The 9,403-nt window shown below is 44.5% G+C and overlaps 1 protein-coding gene across 2 annotated transcripts; it reads left to right on the plus strand.

Moving 5' to 3' along the window:
* The first annotated feature begins 20 nt into the window (after positions 1 to 20).
* On the plus strand, positions 21 to 7,864 carry PSMB1 (proteasome 20S subunit beta 1). 2 transcript variants are annotated; one of them, XM_077346705.1, is made up of 6 exons: positions 21 to 146; positions 2,430 to 2,537; positions 4,979 to 5,060; positions 5,319 to 5,448; positions 6,078 to 6,184; positions 7,565 to 7,864. In XM_077346705.1, the coding sequence occupies exons 1-6, from the start codon at positions 127 to 129 to the stop codon at positions 7,748 to 7,750; spliced, it is 633 nt and encodes a 210-aa protein (XP_077202820.1). In that variant the 5' UTR covers positions 21 to 126; the 3' UTR covers positions 7,751 to 7,864. The 2 variants fall into 2 exon arrangements, with proteins under 2 accessions (XP_077202820.1, XP_077202814.1); XM_077346699.1 differs by lacking the exon at positions 21 to 146 and adding an exon at positions 1,145 to 1,365.
* Positions 7,865 to 9,403: the final 1,539 nt, after the last annotated feature.

Below are 9,403 nucleotides of genomic sequence, written 5' to 3' on the forward strand. Positions count from 1 at the left end.
GGAGGATCGCTCAGAAGCACGCAGGCGCACTGAAGGAACCACAGCGGCGAAGCGTATGCCACTGAGACCCCCCTTTTACCGGCTTCCAAGCGCTGGCTACAGGCGCCCGCTGAATGCGGCCATGCTATGCGCATCTCCGACGCCAGGCAAGGGACCTGAGCCCCTCGGCTTAAGGGGGAGAGATACACCGGCTTTTTCCTGCCCCCCCCCCGTCCCTTTATCCCGAATAGCCATTAAGTGGCTAAGAGTGTCCGGCTAGTGTCTGGGGAACAAGATTTCCAATCTCCCCCTTGTGGCATGGAAGCTCCCAGGGTGACCTTGGGCCACTTACACACTCTCAGCCTAACCTAGTTCCCAGGTAGATTCAGGTGGGTTGCCCTGTCGATCTGACGCAGCAGGGGCACCAAAGTCTGCGTCCAGGGGCACCTTTAAGGTGTATTCTGCGTTTCATGTGCATACACACTTCGTCAGGTACAAACTAAATCTGAAGTGTGAGTGCACTCGAACGCTTATCCCCAGAATTAAATGTTGTTGGCCTTAAAGGTGCTCCTGCGCTCAGACTTTGTTCTCTAGTTTTCAGGGTCATTGTTGTGAGAAGCGGCTTTGGATCCTATTGGAAGGTCCAAATAAAGTCTGGCTCGGTAGTTGCGTTAATTTCAAAGACAGCTGTGCTGATTTGTAGTGGAACAGCTAGGAGCGTAGAAACCAAGACCTTCAGCGCACCAACGCTCCCTCCACCAGGAATACGAGTCTTTCTGGTTCTTTTTGTTGTTCCCTCCGTGTCACGAAGGGTGCTTGTAACTGGATATAGAGTTTAAAAAGCTTTCCAGTTTGCCAAAAGGCGGGCCTCCTCTGCGCGGACAACGTCTCGCTCGACGAAAGAGCCCGGTGAATGGCAGCTAGTCCCAAAAAAACAAGAATGGGCTGGGGTCTCTGTATGCCTCCACCCTGACCACGTGACTCCCCACTGCCTGGGACGGCTGGCATTAGAGATGAGAAACCCTAGAGCGGAACCTTCGCCGGGAGACTGGAGAGGGTTTTTAACCATAGAGATGCTACAGGGTACCGCGTCTGCTCACCCAAGGGCCATTGGCGGCCTTCAGTGTTTGTACGTGCTAGGCTGCTTCCGCCTCTCTAGGAAAGGATTGCAGGACGCTCTGAAGACGGTCCCTCTACCTCCGCTTCCGGATCTGCCATATTGCCGTGAGACAGCAGCAGCAGCGGCAGCAGCAGCGCGGGTCGGGTCCCTGGAGGGAAGATGCTGTCCACAGCTGGCTATGGCGAATCTGCCTTCGGGCTGGGGCGGGAGGTGGTGGGGGGCCCCGTCACACGGCACCGCTTCTCTCCGTACACGTTCAACGGCGGGTGAGTCCCTGCCTGGGAGTCGCTTCGTGGTCCAAAGAAGTCTCGGGGGGCCTGGAAGGCGGGCGGGGGCGGCCTCGGGTCCGCATGGTCAGGTGCACGAAGTGAAGGCCGCGGCCCACGGAGGCCGAAGACGCCACCAGCAATCGAGACGTCTTCGAGGTCCCGCGAGGCAGACTTATTTCGGTTTCTGTTATGGCTCCTTATGGGTTTAGTACTTTCTAAGGCTGCTCTAATCCCATCTGCCACTCTCCGGGGTCTCTTGCCAAAATGCTCAGAGTTATTCCCTTTTCTGTCTCTTCAGCTCCTGGTGGGCTGTTTGTTCTACATCCCCTGTTGCCTAAGATGTTTTTAGATCTGGTGCTGCACAAAATACTACTCCTCTTGCTTGCCTTCTGTTGTTGACCTTGATTGCCTTTTTGTTTCACTTAGTCCTCTCAATTAAAATTGTGCTGGTGTTTAGTTATAAAATGAGTTTTATTTTCTTCTGCTACAGGCTTTTTAGGTGACCCTTTTTTTGTTGATGTCAATTTGGCTATTTTAGGCATATGATTTTTTTTTAATTCTGATTGTTTTTCTTCCTGTTGAAAGCAGTTAGTTGAAGTTTTCATTTGTGGATTCATATGTCAGTTCAATATTTGCTTTTGTTTTGGCACTGTGCTGGGTACTTTTGTTCATGTTCTTAAAAGGAATGGGGCAAATGGCCACATGGCATAGATACGCTGAGGAACCCCATAGCCCAGCAACTGGGGACAGGATAGAGGGCTGTGAATGGTGGTTTATGATTATACTTTATAACAAAAGTGCTGAAACCTAACTTGTGTCTTATAGTGATAAAGATTATATATCTGATGTACCTCTGATCTAATAATGAATTGGTCATTAGGGAGAGTATTACAGACTATGGATCAATCCTGGGCTGTTCTTTTTGTGTTTTTGTTTCCTTGGAGCGTGGCCAGCATAACCAACAGGTGGTTTTTGATAAGTCTGGCAATGTAATCACAGTTGACACATTTCACCCAAAGCTAAGCCCTGCTATCTTTTGTTTGCTTTTTCCTGCTTTTAAGGACTGTGCTGGCAATTGCTGGGGAAGACTTTTCTATTGTTGCTTCAGACACTCGACTGAGTGAAGATTATGCAGTTCATACCCGAGACAGCCCAAAATGCTATAAACTGTAAGTTTCTCTGAAAACTAAACATGTGTATGTATAGAAATGATAAACATCCTATCTTAGATATGTATGAATTTACAGTATCTCTTGAAAAGAAAGCTTCATTGACATATTTGATTTTCTGTGATAAGCTTGAGCATATCTCCCATTCTAGCTCTGGACAACTAACTGCAAAAATGGTAGCAAAATTAATTTGTGGTAAAAAGACTTTTTTGTTCCACTGTATGCTTAACCTCAGAACCATGGTCCCTCACCCAGCTCTGATTCTCTTACATAAAAGGTAAAGATATCCCCTATGCAAGCACCGAGTCATGTCTGACCCTTGGGGTGACGCCCTCTAACGTTTCCATGGCAGACTCAATATGGGGTGGTTTGCCAGTGCCTTCCCCAGTCATTACCATTTAGCCCCCAGCAAGCTGGGTACTCATCTTACATAATAGTCTTTAAATGTAAGTAAAACTACACTGGTACATATTTATTCCATTATGTGGTCTTTAGCAAAATGTATGGTCTGTATAGATCAGATGTTGCCATATTCTCTTACTAGAATCCAAATAACCATGCAGCATACTTGAGCCCTGTACCAAGTGACAAAAAGCCTCTGAAGAGAGTTTAAAAGTATACTGTGAGTAGACTACTGGTCAAAGGAAGGAAAGATCCCAATAGGTTTTCCTAAATTCTTGAAGACACATCTTAAATAACCCAGTTTCTATCTTGGTAGGCTATGCAAGTGCCTCAGAAGGCCATTCCAATTTCACTATCACACTGTCTTATATGGAATCAGACCAGTGGTAAACCCAGTACAGTATTCTCTCTTCTGATTGGCAGCAGCTTTCCTGCTACTCAAGCAGAAAAGGGCCATTTAAGACAGCTGAGATTCTTTAACTGGGAATGCCAGGCATTGACTGTAAGAACCTTTTGCAGAAAATCCTTTTTGGGGTAGAGAGGGCTACTAAGAAGAAGAAGGTTTACTGTGGTAAAGAGACTTCCACTGTATGGCAACTCACTGTATTGTGCCTCTGCCTTGCATGGTAGTCTTTAATTTAAAATGGCACTATTTGTAGTAGATGCTTGCAAGCTACCAAAGAAAAAACGTTCTTTTGGAGCTCATTCATTTTTTCTACTGATTTCACTCTTTCTAATGTTACTTTGTATGATTTTTATGTAATCAGATGGAACATGACTTTTAGGCAACTGTTGCTAGTATGTTTTTCAATAATGTACCTTGATAATTTGCAAAGGCAAAGAGCTCCTATTAATTTCATTTATTGGGATCTGCTCTTACGCAGTTTTAGCTTTGTTGTGTGATCCATAGTAGTCTCAATTTTCTAATACATACTTATACATTCAGCAGGCTAACTCAACTGGTTTAGCCTTACAATTGAAAAGGTCTCACAATGAATGCAACATTTATGGCCCAGGTGACCCCTCAGATTTGCTGGGATCTAGAAAGCTGCCTTTTGACTTTTGCAAGCACCTCAAGCCCCACCCTCTCACCCCAATCACAAATCAGCAAAGTTCACAAAACTTACTTCACAGTTTTTTGTCTCCCAGTCACAACGTATATTCTTCTAAGAATTGCTTTGGCAGGGACTACCTGCTTATAAACATCAGAGTGTTGAAACGCCACTAAAATGAATGGGAATTCTATGGCAGGAATGCTTAGAGTGTGGTATCCATTGAACAGCCATTCAGTGTTCTTTGAAGGCAGTAACATTTCTGTGCATTCTTGTATGATTAAGTCCTTGGGCTGATTCAGCTGTGCTACTGCCATTCTTCTACCACAAAGATTGCAGATGCTTGTGATCTCATAGAGAAGGATGTTAATATGTGAACCATATAGTCAATCACTCAACTATTCATTGTTGAATGTCAAACTGCATTGGCAATATCAAAATATCCTACACTATATTTTGTTATGAGTTCTTACTGTTAAAAACATATATTCAACATTATGCCAATAAAGGCTTCTGTATCTGTATCTAATATATTCAAATTAAAATGTTATACTGTACTACATTATGATAGTTTCAGTGTAAACCATCCTGAGCCACAAGGGAAGGCAGTATATAAATATAATAAAATATAAATATAATAAAAATAAAAATAAAATAAATATGCACGCATGGACAAGCATAAATGGAATTGCTGCAATTAAGCACTGTATGCAAATACTTCCAATTTGCACAGCATTACCTCCTTGCAGTCATGGGTCTAAGCCTTGTACTTTCACATGCAGTGAAGGCAGTATTTCTGCACATGTATGCCAGTTCTTTGTCCAGCATCTTAAAGAATTAAGCTCTTAATTCTTAACATTGGTTTGTAGAATATTGATTGACAGGAATACTTAGATGACTTTGTTTGTAGGTGAATCAGTGTAACAAAAATTCTATTTAAGAACATGTAAAGATTGTGTAAAACAATATCAATGTCATGTCTTACAGGACAGAGAAAACAGTCATTGGTTGCAGTGGATTTCATGGAGACTGTCTTACTCTTACTAAAATTCTTGAAGCAAGATTAAAGGTAGATTATTATTATGCATGTCTTGGAATGATGATGATAGTAAAATATCAGATAACTAAAAAGCAGAGCATTCCTTTCCCAGCGGTAAAAGTACAGCAAATTGATTGATGTTTAATGACATTCATATAATGTAACTACTTAATTTTGCTTGATACAGAGCTGCATTCCTGATCCATTGCATATTCTCCTGCTGCTTGTTACAGTTAAGTATTTATTATTAAATTCTGCCCATTCTGACAGTTTTTTCATTGCTTTCAGATGTACAAGCATTCCAATAACAAGACTATGAGTTCAGGAGCTATTGCAGCCATGCTCTCTACAATTCTCTACTCACGACGCTTCTTTCCTTACTATGTTTACAACATAATTGGTGGACTGGATGAAGAAGGTAAACTTTATTGTGCTCTTACTGCCAGTAACTTTTGGTTGGGAAAAGAAAACACTCCTGAAGATTGAATACCATATTCACCTACACAATACAATCAAAAAGTATTTATTGAAGTAATTGTGCAAGATTTTTTTTAACATTACCCATTCAGAAATGATGACAGTTCTGAAATTTGTCTAAAATGTCAACACATAGTTAGAGCAGTCCTGGTCATAACAGGAAGTATTAAGTAGCCCAGGGAAGATAAAAGTAGAATTTCAAGTTCCATATTAATGTCACTTACACTGAAGAATGAGTTCTAGTTGAGACATTGCCTTCTAAGGTAAGAGAATTCTTCAGTTTTAGGTACAGGAGTTGTTTCCTTTGTTAAAAATGAAATAAACTGGTTTTTAAAAGAACAGTTTTTTTAATAGAAGGGGGCTCTCTATGTGCATGGCATTATAGTCTCTAGTATGTATGGTATATGCCAAAATGCACAACCAACTAGTATCCCATTATTCTCTGTAATGCAAAATAGTCCTTATTCAGAATTACATTCCTGTAGCAAATTTATTATTAGATGAGGGCTGAGCTTAACTTCATCATTTGTTGCATAAGACTGAATGCAAATTTCTTTATCACTTTTGAAGGGAAAGGTGCTGTATACAGTTTTGACCCAGTAGGTTCCTATCAGAGAGATACTTTCAAAGCTGGTGGATCTGCTAGTGCTATGCTTCAACCTCTGCTGGACAACCAGGTAAAAGTTCTGTCATCAGTCTGTGCTGTGTGGTGTGCAAGGAGGGATCACTGGGCAGGATACCAGAACTAATAACAGACATAAACTGGCTGATCAGTTTGATTATTGGATTTTATTGAATTTTGCTGGTATCTGTAAACCACTCCTGTGGAGTGGTAAAAATAAAACAGTAAGGGGTAGGTGGGAGGAGAAAGGGGCGGAGCGAGTCCGTGATAAAAACTTGGAGCAGCCAGGCCGCTCTGGGTGTCACTCCGCCCCCAACTGCCCCATCCCCCAATGTGGCCCACCTTCTCCCACGGCAGCCATTCTGTGCTGGCCACCAACAGAGAAGGTGGGCCATGAGGCCCCGGCCTTCGGCGGGAGCTGCCCACGTGTGGAGGCCTCGCCCTGGCTGCGGACCGAGGCCTCCAGCTCACCTGTGAGCCAGCCAGGGCCATCTGCCGGGCCCAGGCACAATCCCTGAGCCTGCAAGAAGGCTGGAAGAGGATGGACTTCTGGCAGATCCAGGGACCCGCCAGAAGCCCAGGGGATCCTGGAGAGCCGCCCAATAGCATGGCCTTCTGTCGGGCCCAGGGACAGCCACGCCGCGTCATCGACGTGGTGAGAAGCTTTACAGCTGGCCATAGGCTTCTGGCGGGTCCTGGGACAGCCACGCTGACGCTGCCCCTGGGCCTGCCAGAAGCCCACAGGGAACTGCGCAGCCAGCTGGAGGCTTCTGGCAGGCCCAGGGACAGCCCCGGTGCGTCTATGGGCCCGACAGAAGCCCCATGGAGCCTGCAGAGCCGTCCGACGCGAGGCAGCCCCTGTCCCCGCCAGAAGGCCCCACAAAGCTGCGGAGCCCTTCCCGAACCCACCTCTAGAACCCTGGATCAGGTAAGCTGGCAGGGGGGGGTCCCTTCCCCTTGTCCCCTTCCCCTTGCCCCTTCTCCCCTTTCAAGGCCCGTTTTTATAAATGGCTTTGAAACTAGTTTGTTTATATTTCTGGGAAGGATGGTCATAGAAGTCAAATAAATAGCTGGAGTAGTCATGTTAGACTTGCAACAAAAATAAGCAGGGAGTTTGTGGCACCTTAAAGGCTAGCAATGTTTTTATTCTAGCATAGGCTTCTACGTACTAGAGCCCTCTTTGGCCTTTATTTTTCATCCTCATCCTCTCCCCCCCCCCCCCCAAAGTAAACAGTACTTTTAGCACCCCTTCTAGGTTGTATGAGCTTTCTTGTTAATTCTTTGAATCTTTATGCTGTTAAGTCCTGATAAACGAAATTAGTCTGCTAAACTTTGGACAGTTTTGATTTAAGTGTCAATATTTCATAGACCAGTACCAGATTTTGTTCTGAAGTGAAAGCAAGGAACAATAAAGCTAATGTCTTTATTTTTAAAGGTTGGCTTCAAGAACATGCAGAACGTGAAGCAGGTGCCTTTGTCTCTGGAAAAGGCTTTGCAGCTAGTAAAGGATGTCTTCATTTCTGCAGCAGAAAGAGACGTATACACAGGGGATGCACTGAAAATCTGCATTATCACAAAAGATGGAATTAAAGAGGAAAGTGTTCCATTACGAAGAGACTAAACCTGTGCTTGGTTCAGTTAAAGTCTTCAATGTGTAACGTTAATTTTTATGCATGCTATTTACTGGCATTATGATGACAGTTGATATTAAAAAGAACAAATTCATCCTTCATAATTTATGGCTTATATATTGTGGATATGATCAAACTTATGTCCTTGCTCTGGAATTCATGGACAGTTGCATATACTGCTAAATGGAACAACATAAAGGGAATACTGTACCTACAACACTTAAGGACAATAGTGAGATACTTATAACATCCCAAGGATCACCCCACAGAGTGTCCCACCCCCCACCTTGCAAAGCTACTGTTTCTCATATGAGGAACTAGACCACTGGTTCTCACTCTGGGGGTCAGCACCCCGTTGGGGGTCAAATGACCTTTTCACAGGGGTTGCGGCAGAGCGAGCAGCTTGTGGGGGTGGGGGCTGCTACTGTTTCTGCTCGTCCTGCAGGTGCCTGCACTCGGCTGACAGCAGCACCTCCAGCGCAGCGCAGTCTCTTGCCAGGCGCTCCAGGTGCCAGCACAGCTTGGCAGTTTAATTTCTGTGAAAGAACACTGGCATAATTTTATGGTTGGGGGTCACCACAACATGAGGAACTGTATTTAAAGGGTCACAGCATTAGGAAGGTTGAGAACCATTGAACTAGACAGACACACAGTTAACCTTGCAAATTGCATGAGTGAAATGGTTAACCCCCCCCCCCCCGTGGTGTTAGTCCAAATGGGTGTGTGTGTGGTGGGGGGAATACTCTACTGCAAGGATTCCCAACCAGGGATCTCTGGATTTTTCCCACCTGCCTAAATGGACTTGGCCACAAACTAGGAAGCTGGCTGCCTCCAGTGGGAGAGCTTGATGGGTTGGCCATGGGTGTAAAAATCAAAACAGGGAGGAAGTTGGTTTAACTGAACCCTGCCCACTGAGAAGACAGAAATGGGAACTTGAACAAAGCAGGAAGGGGAGAGGGAATCTCTAGCATGCTGATGCCACTCTCCAGGCAGGAGATGATGGGAATAAACAGGAATTACAGCTCTATCTTAATACAGCAATTTCCATCACCAGCCCTGGAGAAAAGGAATGCTGCATGCCAAAGCAGGGGAGTTGTGGCTTCATACCCCAGTATTTCCAGGATGCCAGCCTCCATTTGGGATCTGGAGACCCACTGAAATCGCATGGCAAAGAGATCAGTTCTCCTGGCAAGGTGGTGGGGAACCTTGCAGCAAACTAGGAGTCTCAAGGAATGCCAGCCTCCAGGTAGCACCTGGAGACCTACTGAAATCTGTTCTTCAAAAGTGGGCTAAAATATACTCAACGGAAGTTTTGCTGTAAGAAAACTTTCTATTTTGAGGAAATGATGCCAGTTGTGAATATATGACATGTATATAATCTTTCCTAGACCTGAACATTTGCACTAACATTTTGGTGAAAAGCATTCAGCCTAGAATGCTAATTAGTTAGAATAAAATACCCTGATTTTTTTTTTCATTGTATGTGGGAAAGAGAACCCAGCACAATCTTCTGTATGTTCCCTCACACTCATCCTGGCACCTGTGAAAGGAGAAGGATTCATGCCCCACTTCCAAAGATGCTGAGGCTGTCATGATAATCCAAAGGACAGGGTCTAGTCCAGCAAGAGGACTAAAATGAGTGA

Source organism: Paroedura picta, chromosome 1 (genome assembly GCF_049243985.1).
Source record: "Paroedura picta isolate Pp20150507F chromosome 1, Ppicta_v3.0, whole genome shotgun sequence".
NCBI lineage: Eukaryota > Metazoa > Chordata > Lepidosauria > Squamata > Gekkonidae > Paroedura > Paroedura picta.